Below are 22661 nucleotides of genomic sequence, written 5' to 3'. Positions count from 1 at the left end.
ATTTAACAAATGCCACAGTTATTATCATTATTTCCAGTCATTTGGAAAAACTACCAACTCTTCCACCTTTTGCCCTAGAGACCTGGCTCCTTGGGGTCATCATCAGTCGTCATCAATCGTATTTATTGAGCGCTTACTGTGTGCAGAGCACTGTACTAAGCGCTTGGGAAGTACAAGTTGGCAACATATAGAGACAGTCCCTACCCAACAGTGGGCTCACAGTCTAAAAGGGGGAGACAGAGAACAAAAACCAAACATACTAACAAAATAAAATAAATAGAATAGATATGTACAAGTAAAATAAATAAATAAATATGTACAAACATATATACAGGTGCTGTGGGGAAGGGAAGGAGGTAAGATGAGGGGGATGGAGAGGGGGGTGAGGGAGAGAGGAAGGAAGGGGTTCAGTCTGGGAAGGCCTCCTGGAGGAGGTGAGCTCTCAGTAGGGCCTTGAAGGGAGGAAGAGAGCTAGCTTGGCGGATGGGCAGAGGGAGGGCCAAATCAGGCAGAGAAGAGCATTAGTCTGGAGGACTTGAGAAGTGACAGTTTCAGGAAAAGCATGTCAGGGCAATAGGCCAGTGACCATTTACTACAAGATACAAACTTCAGTGGGGAGCTGGATGTACATTACTGCCTCAGATTCTTGTAAAGAACTAAACCTCCTTTAAAGAACAAACTTTTTTTAAATCCAACTACTAATACCCTCCATTCATATAATTAATGTCTACAGCATTTTGATACACTTTCTCATTTTATCCCGCAGTCTTCCCTGTGAAGTTGAAGGGACAGATGGGGAAACACGTTTTGTTCAAGGACACTCGGTGAACAGTGACCCAGAACCCGTGCCTCTTCTCTTGCCATTGAGTGGTCACCTCCCAACCTGCTGCCTTCTCACTAATCCTTGCATGGCCCCTGAATCCACACTCTGTAAAGCCGTAAGGAGCGGGGAAATTCAGTAGAAGCAGCATAGCTTAGTGGAAAGAGCAGGGGCTTGCTAGTTGGAGAACATGAGTTCTATCCTGGCTCTGCCGCTTGTCTACTGTGTGACTTTGGGCAAGTCGCTTAACTTCTCTGTGCCTGTTACCTCATCTGTAAAATGGGGATTAAAACTGTGAGCCCCCCGTGGGACAACCTGATTAGTTTATATCTACCCCAACGCTTAGAACAGTGCTCGGCATATAGTAAGCACTTAAGAAATACAATAATAATAATAATTATTATTATTATGTCTTTTCTTCATTGCGTTTCCTAAGTAGGATGTCTTTTGCTAGAGTTGACTCGCTTCAACCCTGAAGGCAAGATCATTCAGTAGGTAAATCAGCAGGTAAATCTCCCATTACCACAATTTCAGCCCTTTCCATTTAATTGGCTTTCAGAACTTTTATTTGGTTTTGAATTGGCAAAGATGGATGGTGCCTGTACAGAATCAGTAAGCATTTACGCCGAGAGGTGTCTCTTGTGGATTGTGAATTCAAACTCGTTGAAAATTAGACCTTCTCAAGTTATTTGACCGAAATGGACACCTCCAGTTAAAGCAGAACTTAACATTCAAGAACTCTCTTTTGATAGCACGAACGACATAAGGGGCAGGTGTATATTTCTCCTAAGGAAAATTCCTCCAATGCCAGAAGACATATGTGATGAAACATGTGTGAGCAAGACAGGAGGACAGTGTGGCGTGACTGGCTGTTGACCGGCTCTGAAGAGGAACACTGCAAGTGGGTTGGGAGACAGAGTGGGGTAAGACAAATGGAACAGTCGGATATCTCTTGGTGAAGGGCCTGAAATGGGAAGAAAAGAGATGAGATGATGATGATTAAAATACCTGCAAATAGAAACTTTTGGTTAAACTATATAACCTCTGGGAATGCTGTCAAGAGTGGTGTTCTGTTGAGTTATGTCTCTTCATCCCGTCTACTAGAATGATTTGGAATCTCATCTTTTCTCATCTTCAAAATGGGAAAGACATCTTATTTATTTTAGAGAGAACTCTAAAAGAGCACATTTTACTCGCAAACTCCATTATAAGTGCTAAATCCAATGCCTGCTTTTTTTCCATTAATCAGGAAGTATTAAAGTACAGTATTGAGAAATTGAGAGGGGCTGAAACAGTTGGAGGTCTGTGCGTGATTTGAGTCTTGGACCCAGCCTCAGGGAGGATGGATCAAGGAGATTCTCAAAAGTGAAGTAGGGGTTGTGTAAAAATGGGCTCAAGTCTCCGTGGGGCTACCTGCAAACCTGCCCAGTGGATCTGCGTGGCTCAGGTATTGCCATGTGTTGTGCCCTTGTCTTACTGCTAAGGGGGAGCCCTTTGAGCACTCGTGTCTTCATCATCATCATCAATCGTATTTATTGAGCGCTTACTATGTGCAGAGCACTGTACTAAGCTCTTGGGAAGTACAAATTGGCAACATATAGAGACAGTCCCTACCCAACAGTGGGCTCACAGTCTAAAAGTATAATAATGGCATTTATTAAGTGCTTACTACATGCAAAGCACTGTTTTAAGTGCTGGGGAGGTTACAAGGTGATCAGGTTGTCCCACGGGGGGCTCACAGTCTTAATCCTTATTTTACAGATGAGGTAACTGAGGCCCAGAGAAGTGAAGTGGCTAGCCCCAAGTCACACAGCTGACAAGTGGCGGAGCTGGGATTTGAACCCATGACCTCTGACTCCAAAGCCCGTGCTCTTTCCACTGAGCCACGCTGCTTCTCAAAGCAGTTAGTTTTCAATTCAGAGCTCTAAAACCAAATGCCCCGTGGGGTGAGAGGGAGTAAAGGGGGCAGTGTGGAGAGTTTAGGAAATAGCAGTGAGAAATCACCTGCACATATGCTATGACCTGAAACTGGGGGAAGAGCTGGGCCAATCTGATTCATTTCCCTGCTGCTGTTCTCTTCACAGGGAGGAAACCTGAGGCACGGAGAAGTTCCTTGACTTGACCAAGATCACAGAGCAGGCAAGTGCCGGACCTGGATTTGAACCCAGGTCCTCTGATTCCCAGGCCCATGCTGATTTATGTTTGTGTTCAATACACCAAAAAAAGGGAAACCTTTTATTCTTGGTGTGTATTTTATAACATTTGATCCTGTCACTATGCATATCAATTTTAAAATATATATTTTTTTGATCTTGGAAATGTTTCCTGCATGGTACCCATTAGGCGTTCCATGCCACTGCTGAATTTACCGGAGAGCCCCATAATAATCAAATATGACAGTTGGCCAAGTGGTTTAAAACTGTTTCTTTCCCCACCTCGTTCTGCTGTTAAGGAAAGGCTCTCCTCCCCATCCCCGTACCCCAAGACCCTCCCCCGTGGCCCCCCAACACACACACACACACACACACACACACACACACACACACACACACACTTCTCTGTCTCCCTACCTCTGTTTCAGCAGGTCATCCATGTAGCCACCTGCTAAGGGCACCCTAGTACTTTGTAACTTCTTTTGTGGAAATCACAAGCCCCAAACCAACCTGCATTTGGACTTTCTCCCATTCAACTTCAGCAACTTCTCGGCCACACTTTTCCTCCAGCTGTTGAAGAATGCGCCTGTTTGCAGCTACACAGCAGTCGATTTCAGAAAAAAACTCTTCAATGTTTGTGTCATATGAACGCAGTAGCCGATTACTGATTTCTTTGAACTGAAAAAAGGGAAATAACTTACTATTGAAACTTGAAATATTAGTATAAACCTAACATATGATTGAGGGGTGCTGGGCTGGGTTTGAAAACAAAGTGCATTTTTCCCCTTCATAAGCCAGTTCATTGCCGTAACTTCCCCCAATTGAAAATAAACTTTTTTTTGAAAAACCGGAGATCCAAGTAGTTCTCTTAGCCTAGGATGAACCCCAAAATTATGCCCTTGATTTGAAAGGGCTGACCATCAGCTAGCCCTGCATTGAAAGTGAAATTTAGTATAGCAGAATGGGAAATTGAATTTTTAAAATGTCACATGTCACAACCTGTCTGTGCCTCACTTACCTCATCTGCAAAATGGTGATTCAGTACCTGTTCTCCCTCAGACTGAGCTCCCTGTGGGACCTAGTTATCTTGTATCTCCCCAGCACTTATTACAGTGCTTGGCGCATAGTAAGCACTTTACAAATACCACTATTATAAGTTACGCAAGTGCATCTGCAATCTCCAGCACATACTTATAACTACCCCACCCAAGTCCTTTTGTATATATGCTATTCGATTGTAACTTCAGTTACTTGGCTAGCTCTATTTGTAAATATTTTTGTCTGTCTCCCCTATTGGAGCACACGCTCACTATGAGCGGGGAATGTATCACGTCTTCATTTTAATACTTAGAGCGCTTAGTTCAGTGCAGTGCACCCAGTGGGTGCTTGATAAATGCTATCACTCCTCCTTCTTTGAGGAGACAAGTCTTGCAGACAGACCGGCCTGGTATGTGGCAAACAGAACAGGGATTGCTCTCCTTAAGCAGAGGTTTCAGGAAGATTGGGATACAAAGGGGAAGATTTGAAAATAGTGCCGACACTTAAAATAGCCACCTTATCAGCATAGCAAAGGGCGATCTTTGTGTGTACACAGTGGGGTGGGTTGTCAGGCCTAGAATGCACCCTCCCCTGCTCCCCCCAACCCACCCTGTGCATGGGGAGGATCGCTGCAAGGAGTTTTGTCTTGAGAAGCATAGTATACCCACACACTCTGTGCAGCTATACATTTCTACCCATTCTAAGTGCAACTACGTTAAGCAGTTTCTTCCCATTCTCTTCTCCCCAAATCTGAAATTTTAAAGGGAAAAGAGCTCTGTACTGAGCAAGCCACTGGAAAAGTACCGTACACTAGAGTTGGTAGACACCATCCCTGTCCTCCAGGAGCTAACATCATGTCTTAATGACAACCTATAATGGAATTTAGAGTCATTTTTACAATAACATCTTTGAGAATGTGCCATCTGCAGTGACCTAAGTTAAGTCTTTGGTCCTTTATTTGTAACTTGCTAGATTCTGGGGTATTATAAATGAATTCAAGTTTATTTGATTTTTTTTTTTGTAGTGAAGGGGAGCGTTCAGGGGAAAAAAACTTACGAGGGAATTCTAGGAAATGACAGTGGTTAAAGCAAATTATTCAAAGGAAACAGGAAAACCTGTTGGAAAAGGTATGGTTTTAAGGGATTTTTTAAATGTGTAAAGTGTACATATATATGCTGGCCAGAGTATTTCAATTTTAGTTGATAGATCAAGCAATTATCCGACCTTCTAAGAGTAACATGTAAGATGTACATTAAAAAATTTGGCCAAACAAAAACACCCAGGTGAACTTTGTCCACCAGTGGAGGCCTTCCTAAGTGATCCATCTTGGTGTCAGCAAATTGCTTACTAATGTGTTGACTTATGGGAACCCTCAAAAGCAAAATGAAAAGGTTGGAATTTACAGCATATCAATGAATCAGTTGATAAGCTTTTACTGGTTTAATATCCTTCTAGTCCTGCTGCTTGGAGCCACTTCAAGTTAGCAACAGAATGTTTGCCATCTCCATGTGATAAAGGAAGTCAAAGGACTAAACAAACTTCAAGACCATTACACTGTTTGGTGAGATTTAAATGAAAATTGTTAGAGAAATCACATGGGAAGGGCAGGGAGGAAGGGGACCTAAAGTCAACCACATCATTTTACAAATTACTTACCTAACTTCTTAAACAATAGCCAGGACTTTTAGCTAAGGTGGAGATAATGTAATGCAGTTGAAAAGATTTAATTGCACCAATAAAAGACCATACCTCAATTAAATGACATATGCAAGCAGACTTTCATAGATAAGGATCAAAGAAATTCACTCCCAAACACACTGCATTCTAGGCAACACTTGGAGCTTTCTGTACACATAGGGAAGAGATATTACCATAACAGGATTTCAATGACCTTTCCGAGCCTCTTTGATCTGAATTAGTACGAACTTGAATGGATTAGAGCAATAAGGACTACTGTAACTCCCCCCAGTCAATTAAAATACTCTGTTTCTGCAGTGACACTTCTGGCTCAGATTCTACTTCCATGACACTCTCCTTTAAGAGAACAAAACTCGACATTTAACCTTTGTTGTACTGCCACAAGAATTCAATATATTTTAAAACCATCAACATTGTAACACCACGTTTCTTTGAAGTGTATTGATGTTTAGTTAAGACTGTGGCAGGGACATTTTAAAGCATGACAAGTTTATGAAAGGAACAATTCTTAGTGGCTGGAAACAGATTGCTGTTTGTTCATAAAACACATGGGTCATTTTCCCACAAACTGACACCCAATAAACATGACACCAAAGAACAATTCTCCTGTACAAAGACCAGGGAAACAAATGAAAAACCTAGTTGCTACTCTTTTTAGGCATAAGATACCCTTATAGCTAACCTCCCATCCAACTTAACCATATCCAAGCAGGTGAACAGAGGAGTAAAATTTACATACACTTAGTCTTGATCCTGAATTTGCTAAAGTCATTGATGTTCCTGATAAACATTAAGCCCAGTTCTATAAGCTTGCCTTCTTCGGTAAATCTTTCTCTAGGAGGACTATGTGGAAGGGAGGGGTTTGGATTCAAGAGAATTGATGCGGCTGCCCTTATTTGCAAGAGACTAAAATAAAATAGCGCTTGAATAATTCTCAAATGTATAGAAAATCTTCACTGGGGATTCAACTCCCTTGGTGGGTTTCTGTGGTTCTGTTTTGATGCAGGGCTTGCCCACGCTCACACAGCTGGAAGGAGCTTGTGCTTGGAGGCCCATTGTTCCGGAGGTCATGTCAGTGCTCTTCCACCACGTGGGATACCAGCAGTTTGGGGTATTGGTCCTCTAAAAAACACTTCTTTATCTTTGCTTTCCAACTGGTTTTAAAAATAAAATTAAAAATTGATTTTTTTTTCAAAGACAGGCTATTGGGTAAAACTCATTTTCTTCTACCAGTGCAAGTTTTCAGTTTCATAAGCTGAAGGTTCTCATTTTTTGTAGTCAGGAATAATAGTGATTATCCTTTTCTTCAGAATGTTTTTATGTGAGGAAAAATGTAAACTATTAGTCTTAAAATAAACTGAATAATGGTCAGGGTCAGAGATTTCCAGGTGTGTGAAGGTGGAGTTAACCTGAGCAAGGAAACCACAGTTCTGTTTTTAGGCAGAAGTTAAATCTGCATGTCACATGAAGCACAGTCTCACTAACGTTTTAAACAGGTGCTGAAGAATATTAACGTAATCTTTTTTGAATGGGATGACTGACGAAGGTCTTAACAATTTATTTTGGCCATTACATATCTATAAATTATATTATAAATTATTCGTACTAGCGCTTAGAACGGTGCTTTGCACATAGTAAGTGCTTAATAAATGCCATTATTATTATTATTATTATTGTTATGTCTGTGGACGGTAAGCTTCTAGGTAGGGACTGTGTACTGTACTCTCCCAAGCACTTAGTACAGTGCTCTGTCCACAGTAAGTGCTCAATAAACATCATTGATGATATAAGGGAAAACATTCATCTTTTACTCAACTCTTTCGTCTTTCACTCATTCATCTTTTACTCAACCCTTACATCACGAAGAAAGGGCTTTATTCTATCTTTGTCTCTTGCAAAAATACTACTCCATTTTTTAAAAAAATAAGGCCCTCAAAATATACAAACGAGGGATATAAAATAATAAATATAAATAATATGTAAAATAATAAAATTTTATGTTCCAAATAAGATACTCAAGATATCTGTAAAAATGTGTACGTGAGTGGGAAAGATTGAGTCCTTTATTCACAGATCAACTCATTCATCTTTTACTCAACCCTTACATCACGAAGAAAGGGCTTTATTCTATCTTTGTCTCTTGCAAAAATACTACTCCATTTTTTTAAAAAATAAGGCCCTCGAAATATACAAACGAGGGATATAAAATAATAAATATGAATAATATGTAAAATAATCAAATTTTATGTTCAAATAAGATACTCAAGATATCTGTAAAAATGTGTACGTGAGTGGGAAAGATTGAGTCCTTTATTCACAGATCAACTCAGGGTGCACCTGTGGGTGTAAGTATTCATTAAAATTAATTTTGAATCATGAAATAATATTGACTCCACTTCTAAAGGACAACACTGAAGAGGCTGTATCCCTTCCCCAAATTAAGACATCAGAAAGTGTATCAAATCCACATTTGGCAGTCATCTTCCAACTTTTGTTTTGGATGCTGGCTAAAACCTTAAGAACACAGAAAGAGGATGCATTAGCAAAGGTCTCCCTTGGGGCTGAAGCTGTGAATAAAGACTAGCCTTGTTAACCAGGACAAATAGCTCTATCAGGCTCACTCTCTGCTACTATTCTCCTTAACAATGACTCCCCAAATTACAGTGCAGTCAAAGTAGGTTTCAGTTAGAGAAATCATTCAAAATATTTACAAATCAAACAGAAGGGGCTGAGCTAATAGCAGATTCCTCACCCTTCCTCTGGGTAAACTGTTCGACTAAGTATTAATAGGAGCTATTGTCTAGATAAAACAAAAACACAAACACAGATCCTGCCCTCTGTGTGCATACAGTCACACAAGCATACAGTCTGGTGTATGGGGAAAGAAGCATGCAGTTATTTCAGGAGTGTGGTAAGGGGGAAGTTAGGTTGGAGAGTGGTTAATGGTAACGGGGGAAAGCTGCTAAGGGGACCATCTTAGAAATTACATTTAAAAGAGGGAGATGTCATTTGGTGGACTGTGGGGAAACTATTATCATCATCATCATCATCAATCGTATTTATTGAGCGCTTACTGTGTGCAGAGCACTGTACTAAGCACTTGGGAAGTACAAGTTGGTAACATATAGAGACAGTCCCTACCCAGCAGTGGGCTCACAGTCTGAAAGGGGGAGACAGAGAACAAAGCCAAACATACTAATAAAATAAAATAAATAGAATAAAATAAATATTATGTGGTTTAACTTTGTGAAAGGCTTGGGGATGAGGACTGAATGCAAGGAGACAAGTTAAACTGGAAAGAGGGTGTGGGCAGGGAGGGGAGGGGCTAGTTGGTGAAGAGCCTCAAAAGGTCTTGTTAGCCATATGCATTTGCTCTGTTACCAACATTGGAGCAGTGGGGCTGGAAAATGATTGAGTAGAACTGAGAAAAACAGTTTGGGGTGGGCGTCTAGGCAGCAGGCCAGTAATTTGGGTGTGAAGTTACCAGGGTTTGGCAGTAGGCTAGGCATTCCAGAAAGCCTTGTTTTGGAGAAGGAAATACCGTTACTCTTTAACTTCTCTTTACGTATTCAGGATGCTGAAGATTACGAGTCGGTTTGGGATTTGATGGTCAAGTAGAGCAGTGACACATTGCCCAAGATGATGGGGAAGCCGCCCGTAAGACATGGAATTCTGCCTTGGGGTTGAGGGAGTAGCCAGGTGATGGATTTTTTTTTTTTAATTTGGTGGGGTGGTAAAACCAAGTAAATTGGTTTTCTCTGTCTTTCTAATGTTGCTTCCCAGTGGAGACAGTCTTAATTTGAATGAGGGATTTATCTGATGAAATCTTTTGGCCTGAGTCTTGTGCTTTGTATACTATGAGCAAGTTTCTGTGTTCAAAGAAATTAGAATAAATGACAGTAATGGTATTGATAAGGTGTTTAGTAGGTACTTGGTACAAATTGTACTTTCCAAGTGCTTAGTATAGTGCTCTGCACACAGTAAGCGCTCAGTAAATATGATTGATTGAATGAATGAGTGACTAGGTACCAAGCGTGGCATTAAGAGCTGGGGTAGATCAATCAATCGTATTTATTGAGTGCTTTCTGTGTGCAGAGCACACAGGGAAGCAGCATGGCATAGTGGATAGGGCACGGGCCTGGGAATCAGGAGGTCATAGGTTCTAATTTTGGCTCCGCCACTTGTCTGCTGTGTGGCCTTGGGCAAGTCACTTCACTTCTCTGTGCCTCAGTTACCTCATCTGTGAGCTCCATGCGGGACTGGGACTGTGTCCAACCCAATTTGCTTGTATTCGCCCTAGTGCTTAGTAGAGTGCCTGACAGATAGTAAGTGCTTAACAAATACCGCCATTATTATTATTATTGTTATTATTATTATCATTAATAAGCACTTGGGTGAGCACAATATAACAGAAATGGTAGACACGTTTCCTGCCCTGAGGGAGCTAACAGTCCATAGATGCAAGGCAATCACTGGGGCAGTCCCTGTCCCACATGGGGCTGACAGGCTGAGGTAGAGAGAACAGCTCATCAATCAATCAGAACATCAATCAGATCAATCAGTGGTATTTATAGGCAGACATTCCCTGTCCACAATGAGCTTACAGTTTGGAGTCTGTGAAAGGGGGATACTAAGACTTAGAGAGTCAAGTGACTTGCCCCAGGTTAACCAGCAGGTCAGCGACCTAGCTGGGGCTAGAACTGAGGCCTAGCAGAAAAAAAAACAGGGGACTGGGAAGCAGGAGGCCTAGCTTGGTACCTTCCTCCATCCTTTGAATTGCTTCTAAAACTATAAAGAGTTTGAATTGTATGTTTTCCTTACTGGGGCTAATTCAGAGGACCCATTTGGCTCAAAATGAATAAAATCTATCTGAAAGGGCTCCCAACTATATAATTCTCTAATTCCATGATTCATAATAATAACAATAGTGGTTTTTGTTAAGCACTTACCATGTATTAAGCACTGGGATATGTACAAAATAATCAGGTCCCACTATGTGACTCACTGTCTAAGTAGGAAGGAGAACAGGTACTGACTCCCTGTTCTGCAGATGAGGAAACTGAGGAACAGAGAAATGAAGTGACTTGCCCAAAGTCACACAGCAGGCAAGTGACAGAGCTGGGATTAGAACCCAGGTCCTCTGACCCTCAGGCCCATTCTCTTTCCACTAGGCCACGCTCCTTCTCTAACAGTGCGTTGAGGCAGCTGTTGTCAGGTTAACCTTTTTATTAACTTTTAAAAATTGTTCTGAATATTAAACGGAAAAAAATTATTATGCCATATATCATAAGCTCCAATAACTTGCTTTTTGCTTTCATTTTTTATGGTTGATGAAGAGTTGCTTTTACAACAGGCTATTATCACTTTTAGGGAGAAGTGTTTGTGGGTGATTTGTAGGTAAGCTGTTCGGTTTTTTCCCCAAACTCACTAGCTTATATCCCTAAAATAATAGTTTTGTTTTGTTTTTTAATTTCCTGGTTCTGCTTCTCCCTGCAGCTCCCCAGCTCGGCTTGCTTGCTTTGGGTGCTGCTCCCTCTTGGTCGTTTTTACTTTCTTTTCGGAAGGAGGCTCTTGCATCCCGCAATCTTTACAATAGAATGAAGGGAAAATAAAATGTGTGTTTAGATCTGAAAGGGTCTAACCCCTCTGAGCTAACAAGTGATTTTTTTTTTAAAGGCACGATTAATGAATGAGGGGTTCACTTAGTTCTGGTTTAAGTATTCAAAAAGAACACCATCTCTGCTCTATAGAACCGTAGGATATTGGAATTTTCTAAAGGTGAGTCAAAAGACAAAACTGCCTTACCCATGAAAATGTCAAATTTTCTGAAGCAATAGAAAAAATAGGAGTTTGAGGAGGAGACTGTTGGACAGTGATTTCTTTAAAATGGAGTAAGTTAACGGGACAGTGATTAATTACTTCCAGGGACAAAGGTGAAACGTATTACTGAGAAAGTAGTAAATTAGTCGAGAGAATTATGGACAGTATGGGGAGGGTGTGGGTCAGGTTGGAACAGCTGTCATTTTAGTTCCTGGTCACTGAAGGTTCTTTTTCCAGAGAATAAAACGAGAGGGCTGGAGAACTACTAGCAGAGCTACTTTTTCCCTCTTTCCAAAAAAATAGGAAAGGCTTGAACAGCTGGAGGGAGACAGGGAAAGCAGACACATCAATTAATCTAGATAAAAGGTATATTTTAGAAAATGATTAGGGGTTGTCAGGTTTCTTGTAAAACCTGTGAGTCAATTGAGGGATCTATACAGGATACTTAGAAATGTCTAGATTTTCTCTCTTAGCTAAAGAAAGCTAAACAGATAGTTAAGAGGAAATTGTCCTGACTGAAGAGTTGGATGCTTAGTTGAACCCACTGGAATTTCTAGCTGAAGGTTTCAGGAAATAAGATCCACATTTTTTTATTTTGTTTCCCTGAAGCTACCATCCTTGTTCATATTTGAGCACCTAATGTACGCAGCCCAAGCACTGTAGTAGGCACCTAAGCATACAGAGGGCTTTGAGACCTGATTTCTGCCTCTTCCGAAATTTGGATCTAAAAGAGGAAATGAACATAAATTGCCAAATAGATGAGAGAATAGAGGCAGGATGTAAACACAAAAAATGGAGATAATTACCTGAGTGCTGCAATGGCTGGTGGGGTGGCATGATCAGGAAGGTTGGGGATGGGGGTCATCAGATAATGTTCTTTGGGGGAGGTGGTGTTTTTTGAAGTGTTTGTGTGACCAAAGGGCTAGTGATGAAAGAGGTGAGCTAGGGAGGCAGTTGGAACAAGAACTGGGGTATAGAGATGATAGTTCTCATTCCCTTCTGCTTGTGCTCAAAAGATGGAATTTGAGCATCTGGATTTTTCATTCATTTCACCATCAACCGTATTTATTTTCTACTTGGGGCTTCAAAATATACAAAGGGAGCAAGATGATGAAGTAGGGGCTTTCATGGAGGAAAGAAAGTTAAATGACAAATTTAATAAAGTAGAATGATAGTCTAGATCAGGGGTTTAACAGCTGAGGGCAAGAATCAGCCAACACAATCCAATCGAAGAGCACAGTGGTAGAAATTATTTGCTCTGGGGTTCTCTCACACACACATACACTGCTTTATGCTGGAAGACAGTGCCATTGATAGTGGAATTCATTTATAGGGGTGTGTGGGGGTGTCTGAAAAGGCTGTGGGATCCCCAGGCTCGTCTACATTGGGCCCACAAAAGCTATCCCTTGTCATGCTGTCAGGTTTGATGTTTGCAGGTTTGATGTTTTTTTTCTTTAAAAACAGGTTTCAAGGAGAAAGTTAGTGAGCAAAAGATCCTTTTTAACAGAGGGGCCACTCCTGGGATTTCACATCTGTCACTTCCTTTTTTTAGGGCCAAAGTCTTTTTGGAGATGAGCTCATGCTTTGGCACCACTAACGTGCTGACCAAAGGGTAACCTACATGGCCACACAACCAGGCTGGCCAGCTTTGTTCCCTTCTAGGACTCCTCCATCAGCCCCTGTTCCCAACCAACCCTCCTTAACTTATCCATCCTGCCTTCTGCTCAGGTGGTAGGGACTGTGTGTGTGTGTGTGTGTGGGGGGGGGGGGGGGGGCAGGGGGGGCAGTCACAGAAGTAGCCCAAACAATGACAGGATATTGACTTTCCCATCACTGTAGACAGTATCACCATCCATCCTGCCTCACAAGCCCATAACTGTGGTATTATTCTCAACTCATCACTGTCATTCAACCCACCTATTCAGTCTGTCATTAAGTCCTGCCGATTCAACCTTCACAACATCACTAAAATCCTCCCTTTCTTCTCCATCTAAACTGTTACCGTGTTAATCCAAGCATTTATCCTATCCCGCCTTGATTCATGTAGCAGCCTCCTTGCTGACCTCCCTGTCTCTTGTCTCTCCCCCATTCCAGTCCATAGTTCACTCTGCTGCCTGGATAATTTTTTCTTTTTTTAGAAAAATGTTCAGCCCATATTTTCCCACTCCTCAAGAACCTCCAGTAGCTGGCCATCCACCTCCTCCACCTCAGAAATGCCTTACCATTAGCTTTAAAGCACTCAATCACCTCGCCCCCTCCTCATAACTCTCCCACTACCATCCAGCCCTCACACTTTGCTCATCTAACGCTAACCTATTCATTGTACCTTGATCTTGTCTATTTCACCAGTGATCTCTTACCCATGTACTTTCGCAGGCCTGGAACACCCTCCCCCGTCTTAGCCGACAATTACTCTCTCCACCTTCAAAGTCTTACTGAAGGCACGTCTCCTCCAAGAGGCTTTCACTAAGTCCTCATTTCCTCATCTCCCATTCCCTTCTGCGTTGCCCTTGCACTTGGATTTGCTTCTTTTTTTCCACCACACCTCAGCTCCACAGCAGTTATGTACGGATTCGTAAGGCATTTATATTAATGTCTTTCTTCCCGTCTAGACCTTAAGCTTGTGGGCAGAGAACCCCACAGCAGTTGTGTACGTATTTGTAATTTATTTATATTAATGTCTTTCTCCCCTCTGGGCTGTAAGCTTGTGGTCAGGGAACATGTCTACCAATTCTGTTATACTGTATTCTCCCAAGTGCTTAGTACAGTGCTGTGCATATAATAAGCGCTGAATTACAACTGATTGTAGGAAAGCATTTCAGATCTCCGGGATGGTAGGTTAAGTGCATCACCATCCATCGTGGGTCTAAACTGCCCTGCATTATCCCTTCTCAGAAGGGCACAGTAACATAACAGAGCTGGTGTCTGTGCTGTTGACACCTTTATTTTCATTTAAAGCCCTACTCATACTCCTTCCGTAGAAGAAAGCTTGAGTGTTTCCCACAGTTTTTCTTCAGATTGTGAAAATGAGACAAAGGTAAGACACCCCACGCCTCTCTTGGGGTTAAGCTGAGAAAAGCATTGCAGGCCATTCATTGAGCAGGAAAAAGAAATGGAGAAGTTGTTGGAAAATGTTTTAAGGTGAAGGATACAGGCTTCTGTAATGACGCTGAAGCTCGGCAACTCTGGCACTCCCCAATTATTACCTTTTCTTCAAAGAATTTCTTTCTTAGTCTGGAATCTTTAGGGGGCATAGTTTGCCTGAGATTTCTGTACCATTTTCGAATCACGTATCCTCTCCAACTAGCCTGAATTCTAAAAAAATAAAAACATAAGCACAGTTTATAAATTTAGCTGCACATTAAATTTTCTAATAGTAATAAATGAGTTATTTTTAGACTTTCATCCAGGTTAAACATGAAGACTTTGGATACCATGACTCATTTTAAACAATTCTTACCTCGTTGCACATTTTATTTTAAATAGCCGTGCTCCATCATGGATCACCCTTGTCTGGTAATGCTGCTTTCTACACAGAGGGCAAGTTTTTTTACCTGTGAACCTTTCAAAAGCTTGAAGACATGCCTAAGGAAAAACATTTATTTTTAAATTTTTAGTAATTACTTATAAGCAACTTTATAAATTTTTCATTCAATTACAGTGTTTTCTTTCATAATTGAGACAAAGTCCAATTTATGTTATGATGTGCAAAAGTTTAATCAGACGTTAACACCTTCTCCATGAACTCTGTTCCAAAAATTGTATTTTACAAGAATATACATGTAGATACATCAAAAACTTCTGAACATCAACTGCTGTAAAGGTAAATCTTTGTGTGTAAGAGTAACATGCATTTAAATCATGTGAATTAAGCTATCATTCACTTTGATGTACATTATTAATAACAATCTGTTATACAAACATTTGTGGTTCTTTTGTCACATAAAATTCACCATTTTAAAACAGGATGAATTGTATTGTAACCAAATAGTACCCTTAAGTCATGTTCTCAACTATAAATGGTGATTAAGGATAAAATAAATGGCTCTTTTAGGGAGCACTTTGAATTGTGTAAGACTAGATTTCTTTAAGTTACAGGAATGATGTATTGCATACTTTATTGTAACAGTTAAAACAGGATTTACTTACTCTGTGAAATACATGGGAACATGAAAGCAGCACCTGTTCAGAGGAAAACAAAAAAAATGTTTGAAGTTCAAATTAGTTTAAAAGACAAGCACCACAAATGCATTAATTAAAAGCAAAGTTCTGAACACATGAAAGGTTAACTGTGTTGTTTTGTGCAAAAGGAGTGTGTTGTCAATGAAACTTAAAAATCTGTAGCCTTCAGTGGGTAAAAGAAGTTTAGAATAGAGCAGCACTAATAGCTAGAAAATAAATCGAATGAAAGAAACACTTTCAATAATCAAGTCCTAGAATTAATTCCCAGTCACAGGGTGGATAAATAAAACAGAACATAATGCTGCTAGTTTTGAACTGAAGCTTGTGGTTAAGTGTCTATAAGGAAATAAAGTAATGAGGGAGAGGATATATTTCCTAGACAGTGATTTTGTGTGTGGAGGGGCAGAGAAGAGGTGGAGGCATAGGGGGCTGGTGAGAGGAGGAAGCAAAGTAATGTTAAGTAAATACTTTTTTGTGCTTTGTCCCATAAAATAACACTCTTAAACTTTTAAGGAAGCTATACATCATGAAGGCATATGAATAACTATTTTTTTTAATGCCGGGAAAACGTGCTCACAAGCTTCATGAAAACTTCACCTTTCTCTGACCCAAATTCCCACCAAATAGTGGTGATCTGTGCTCCCACAAAAGCGAGAGCCTCAGACAAAAAAGGGCAGTTGGTCCTTAGTGGAAGGAAGAACTGGGGAAGGGGTGAAACTAGAACAACTAGTATGCACTATTGAGCTGGCAAACACAAAAGGATTAATGGCTAGCAGCCAACTAAAGGAAAGCTTTCAGATACAGTGGCTTTTTTTTTCCCCTTGAGGGAGGAAAGTTAACGAAACATGTAGGACAAAAAAAAAAGCCAAAGGCATTTCCCTTTTTTGTGTGGAATCTAAAGTAACCTTTAATGAGTGCATTCTTTAGCACTCCTTTGTAAAGACTTAAACCTTAGCATAGCCAGACAGCCTGAAGTTGGCAGGACTGTCCTGTTTTTTTGCAAGGGCTATCCCACCTGTCTTTGTGCAATCTACACTTTCCGTTAAATGGAGAGGATTGTGGTGGGGGGGAAAAGAGGAAATGTTAGAGGAAAAAAAAATCCAGCTCAGAATTGTTCTAAATCCCTTCCTTGCCCACCCTTAAGACAAAAGGCTGATGGATTGAGAAGAAGCCCTAATATTCTGAAATGAATGAGCCTACCAATCTACATATGTTCTTTTTTCATAATTAACATTTCAATGGTTTAAAAACAGTATGGAGTCAATCACCTCACCGTTCAAAAGGGAATCTTACAACGCATTGCAACAGCAGATGTGAAAATACATTTCATACAGCTCTATTTCTGGATAGATAAGAAAATGAAGCTTTTGGCTTTCTGATTCCTAAGACCATAGTAGCAAGTGCAAATACTTATATAACTGAAATAAAGGAATAAATGGCTGTCAGTGTATTAGAAAGTAGTCACCTGTTCCGATGATTGGCGCCCCATAAGGCCCTGCCCCTAACAACTTGGGTGGCCGGGAGTTAATCCCTTGAACTATTTATCTGCTTCCTCATCTGTAAAATGGGGAAAATATATACATACCTCCCAGAGGTGTGTGAAGATTAATAATAGTATAGCACTTTACAACATTAAATGTTAGATGAGTGCCAAATATTTACCATTTTCCTGGCAAACTGAAACATCTGGAAACCGGACAGGAATAGAATTTTGATTTTGAGGTGCATGTCTACGACCTCCGTTGGATTGTACTCTCCCAAGTGCTTAGTAGCGTTCTGCAACCAGCAGGCATCCGGTAAATACCATTGATTCATAAGCATTGGCCCAGTTAAACTGATAGTTTGGGTGAGGAATCGATTGAATTCAGAAAATGGAGGGAGAGGAGAGACACTCCCCGGCACTTGGACCACCAAGTTGTGATACGAATTGAACTCTTTCCAAGCCCCAGCTTTGGAGGAATGTGAAGGCTAGGTTCTCTTTATAGGCCCAGGGCCTACTGGATGAATAAAAGAGCTTCAGATGACTAAGAACACTATTTAGTCCTAAACTTAAATGTGGCCCAGAGTAAAAACATTGCCCAGAAGTGAGGGCGCTCATTCATTTGGCAAATCTGGGCCCTTGGTAAATTCCACAGAAAATGGGTCAGGTTTAAAACTTTATCCTTGGAGTTTAATCCAAATAAGTTAGCTTTATGGGTGCTCATTGCTGTTGAATGGGATTTGGATGGTTTCTTTGACCAGCAATAATCAGGGCAAAGAGAAAAAGAAATAAATGTTTGAAACTATTTCTTCTGGATCCAGGCAGACTTTTGCTGCAAAAATTAACAAGTGAGTCCTTCCGTTGTTGCTTTAGATGCTGCTTTATGGTGGCCAGTGGCCTTGGAATTAATGTCTTAAGAGAATTTGCTCTATACCTAGCTAGAATACCCATTGGAAATTTCTTTATCCTCAAGAAAGAATGGGATTTTTTCTTCAAGTGCAGAAAGGAGACCAAGTAGTACCCATCTGATGAACTAAGAGAGGATGTTAGTGCAGAGGCCAGTGAATCAGAAGTAGCATATAGCCATGTGTGCAGGCATGTAATGCATGGAAATTGGTGTATTGTCTAAGGGGATGTGTGTATTTTACTCTATTTATTTATTTATTTTACTAGTACATTTCTATCCTATTTATTTTATTTTGTTGGTATGTTTGGTTCTGTTCTCTGTCTCCCCCTTTTAGACTGTGAGCCCACTGTTGGGTAGGGACTGTCTCTATGTGTTGCCAATTTGTACTTCCCAAGCGCTTAGTACAGTGCTCTGCACATAGTAAGCGCTCAATAAATACGATTGATTGATTGATTGATTGATTGAAATGGCCTGAGGCTAGAAGACAACAGGTTCTAAATCCTGACTTTGACACTGATTCAGTTACCGTCTTCCTCTTGCATTCTCCTCCTGTAAACCCAGGATGATATCGCCTTCCTTTTGGGGGGTTTGAGACCCTGGGCAGATACCCCAAGGGCCCCAATCTTTAGGGGTCAAAAGAGAAGGGTGAACCAGGGCAGCTGAGTTAGAGAGCAGAATGGGCCCACTTTACAAGTTAAGCTGTCGCTGTCTACTTCTCCTTGTTGGCAGCTCTCCTAACACCTGAGATATGGCAGAAGTTGAGCCAAGAAGGAGGAGGCGGCCAAGGAGAATGAGGCAGTGGTGACATTATACCAGGATTTGTAAATTGATTTTTACCTCTGGGTTGAGGTTCACAAATGAAGATAAGTGCTATTAAGTTCAGGCTAAAGATTGATTTTCTTTCCTAAGAATTAAGAGCAGACACATTACAAAGTGTACTTTTTTCTTGTCTTTTCCTGAATCAGAAAATTGGGCTTTTTAAAGAGGACAATCCAACAGCAAGCCCCAACATTTTACCCTTCTTTTCAGCTTTTGGATAAAGTGTCTACTTGTATATTTGTCAACATTCTCTTTTACTTTGTAAGATTTTAGTGAACAGGGGCTACATTTTCTGGATAAATTCAGGAACATGTGTCCAGGATGATGACATTTCATCCCAAGGGGATTTACAAACTGCTATTTAACTCTGCTATCTTTTTCTAATTGATGGAGCTATGGAAATTTCAAGACTGAAGTGTCTACCAGAAACAAAGCCTTCCTCCCAACTCCCTCTTCAGTGCTAGAGCCAGTAGGTTGCAGTGTCACAAACTTATTTGGAGATATGCTGAGAGATAATCTGGTAAGTACCTGGGACTGGAGTTCAAATTCTTCTCTGCAGATTGCACATGGATGCATAGAATCCCCTTGTTTTATGGATCTCTGTTTCACTTTTTCCCATTCATCCGTTGATAGTGGCAAAGAAGGCGGTTCAACCAAACCCAATCTCTGAGCTAAAGTCAGAATACAATATTCCCATTTTTTTTGGAAATACCGACATAATGGTTTAAAAACAACAGCATTTTTCTTCCTAGGAAAGCTACAAAGATGCTTTCAAATTGTCACATTGTCAAATCATTACTACATTGCTACCATTCTCCATCTGTAGAGTCCACGCCTTCCAAGAGTCATAGAGCACTTTACAAGATTTTTTATTATACAGTCATGAAGGGTGAAAGAGAGAGTATTGTGTCTCATCCAAATCAGGTGGTGGAACTGTCTTATTATATATCCTTGTTTTGATATTTGATATTTAGGGTGGATCATTGATAGACCATTAATTTCTAGTATATAAACTCGATTTTGAAGCCAGAGATTTTTATTATATTGCCAAATCTACCTCAGTTTCCACCACTTTGGCCATGGAGTAATATTTTAATGGGGTGCTGTGATAGTGAATGAGGTAATTTGTAAAGAGTGTTATTCAGGCATAGCATTCCTGAAATGTAAAAATTATTGTAAGTCTGAAACATTTAAGCAAGTGAAGGTTTAAATAAATAAATGCCATGTAGAGTAATAGAATGTAATATTTGCTTAAATGATTAATTACATGTAAAAGAAATATTCAGTAAATCTCAAAGCACATTTCCCTCATATATATATATATACATCTCTGAACACATTATAGAATGAATAGGTATCTTTTCAATGCAGTCGGTTCAAAATCACACTGGTTACCTTTAGAAAACTTCAGGCAAAGTGGGAAGACATTGCGCAGCCATATAATCTGAAGTTTAATCGAGAAATTCTGGTAAAGCAGCTGTATCTGCCACCTCAATTACTGTCACTCAGTTATTGTCTACTTAGAATCATCTTTTACGGAAGGATAAGGCAGCAATGCGAATTTCACTGCGCAGTCAGATGATTACAGAAATCATCTGTAGAAATCACTGCAGAAAATGACCTGGGATAATAGTTCCAACAGTCTGAATATGAGTCAGCTTACTTTGTACCTTTTCTAAGACATCGAAAAAAATTCCAGTATTATTTTCTCTAGATTATTGGGTCCCATTTTAGTCAGTGTGCTTGAAAATGGATCTGGAGTAACTAGAGAGGGTCCAAACCGCAGAGCAACAAAAATGATTAATGGGTTGGAAAACAGTTCCTAAGAGGCTGAAGAGGGGACAAAATTGCTTTTATGAAGGGCTTTCGATCCAGGACTGTCCTGTTTTCTCCTTGTCCACAGCGGATCAAACAAGGAGAAATGGATTTAAATTGCAGCAAAAGAGTCGGATAAAAATCTAAGAAAGAATTAGACTGTCAAGGTGATGAAACACTGAAACAGACTTATAAAGTTGATTATGGCATCTTTCCTGGATGCTTAAGGCACTTACTGTAAGGAGACAGGGGGCTGAACTAGATGACCTTCAAGGCCCCCAGAAACCTCTAAAAATGAATAGGAAAATGTTTGGTTCTACACTAGATGTAAAAAATAAAGACAAATCTTGTTTCAACTTTGGTAGAAAAAACTTAAAACAAGAACTAATTTTGTCCCCAAAATCACTTTTAGGACAGTATCAAGTGTGAAAAATATCATTCCTAAGGGGGATTAAAAGAAGTTATAAGCGAGTGAGAACAGGGTTGATAATGTGTGCCATTGTAATTTTAACTACAGAGCTTGCTACAATGAAAACTATAATTAATATAATGTACTTTTGAATAGTTTGTTTGCCGGGAGTGTTTTTCTATGTTCTTACATCTGCGACTTTTATGTTATTGTTGTGTGTTTATTTCTTGATCTGAATTAGGTGTTCAAACAGGTGTTAATTCTTTCTGGCTTTTGCCTCAGGATCAACCACTTGAGAACAAACCTTTTATGTCTGAATAAGTGTGGGTAAATGTTACTGCAAAATAAATTTTATGCCTATGATAGCTGCTATCTTGAACAAATTAAATAAAATACAATCCAATCTTAAAATATTCTCCACTCCAGTGACTTCAAAATTCAGCCACAGGATTGTATTTATCAATTGAGTTTCATTGTATCCTGCATCAGTGTGGTAAGAGGGTTGTGAAAAACTCACCACAAAGACCAAGGCTGATAACCAGGCCTACTTTCTTCACCATCCCTCAACTATTCAGCCTTTCAATAGCAAGAATGATTTTAAGTGTGTCTAAGAAAAATCACTAACTCTTAGAGTTGGATGGGATCAATAGAAGCCTCCTAGCCAATTCTCATTCCCAGCAGACGGCACCTAACCCACATGTAGGTCTAGTCTTTTTGTAATAAATTCCAGGAAGAGAGATTCTCTAACTTTCCTCTATCACCTATTCATCTACCTTGAAAATAGTTCTTTCCGATGTGTAATCTAAATCTCTCCAGCTGTGATTTGAGACTGGTTGGAAGGAAACTAGCCTATTATATAAAGCTCAACACACATTCACATTGCAAGACATCTCTAAACTACCTTCAGAAAATACTCAAAGCTCCTCACCTGTAGACCTGGGGTAAAATGGAACCATGATTATGCCACTGACAGCATGGTACCCAGCAGAGCCAAACCAGGGTTTGAAAGAGTCTGTGGCAGCTCAAAGTGATGTGGTCATTCGATCCAGAAGGCAGTAGTTTTGTTGCAATACAATTTTTTTTGCTAAATGGTGACTTTAATACATACAACAGGTTTTTATGCCAAATTACAGTCCTCTGTCACACAGTATTTTTTTATCAATGGATATGGAATAGATACGGAATAGTTCAATTGGAATACTTTACCTAAAGTTAGTGGAGGAGGGTTAGGATCGAGAACATATTCTTTTTCTGGATCTTCCATTTTCCTGTGCTGGATGTTTGGTTTTTTTAGTCCAGTATTCACTACTGCTCTTCCCATCCTTTTTTTTCGAGGCTGGGCTCGTCTATCTCTGTTCTTCAAAAAGTCACTTAATGAAAGATTCTGGAGCTGAAGATCATGTAAAATGTGATCTTGTAAAGCGACAGCAGTAACTGCTAAATTATCTGGTTTAGAGCGACCCTAAAATAAGTTAGAAAATGAGGAATTCAGACTTACAAACTACAAACTACGTGAAGCA

General features: G+C 40.1%; 1 protein-coding gene across 2 annotated transcripts in view; it reads right to left on the bottom strand.

Moving 5' to 3' along the window:
• Window positions 1-1363: 1363 nt before the first annotated feature.
• Window positions 1364-22661, bottom strand: part of RNF32 (ring finger protein 32) — a 32995-nt gene continuing 11697 nt past the window's right edge. For both annotated transcript variants that reach the window (XM_038755440.1, XM_038755439.1), the window contains exons 3-9: window positions 22348-22603; window positions 19446-19588; window positions 15679-15711; window positions 14990-15114; window positions 14736-14844; window positions 3484-3651; window positions 1364-1784 (exon numbers count right to left, since the gene is read on the bottom strand). In XM_038755440.1, the coding sequence (XP_038611368.1) occupies window positions 1545-1784; window positions 3484-3651; window positions 14736-14844; window positions 14990-15114; window positions 15679-15711; window positions 19446-19588; window positions 22348-22603 (1074 nt within the window). In that variant the 3' untranslated portion in view covers window positions 1364-1544. The remainder of the gene's footprint in view (window positions 1785-3483; window positions 3652-14735; window positions 14845-14989; window positions 15115-15678; window positions 15712-19445; window positions 19589-22347; window positions 22604-22661) is intronic.

This window comes from Tachyglossus aculeatus, chromosome 13, assembly GCF_015852505.1.
Source record: "Tachyglossus aculeatus isolate mTacAcu1 chromosome 13, mTacAcu1.pri, whole genome shotgun sequence".
Lineage (NCBI taxonomy): Eukaryota > Metazoa > Chordata > Mammalia > Monotremata > Tachyglossidae > Tachyglossus > Tachyglossus aculeatus.
This window is presented reverse-complemented; position numbering and strand designations above follow the sequence as displayed.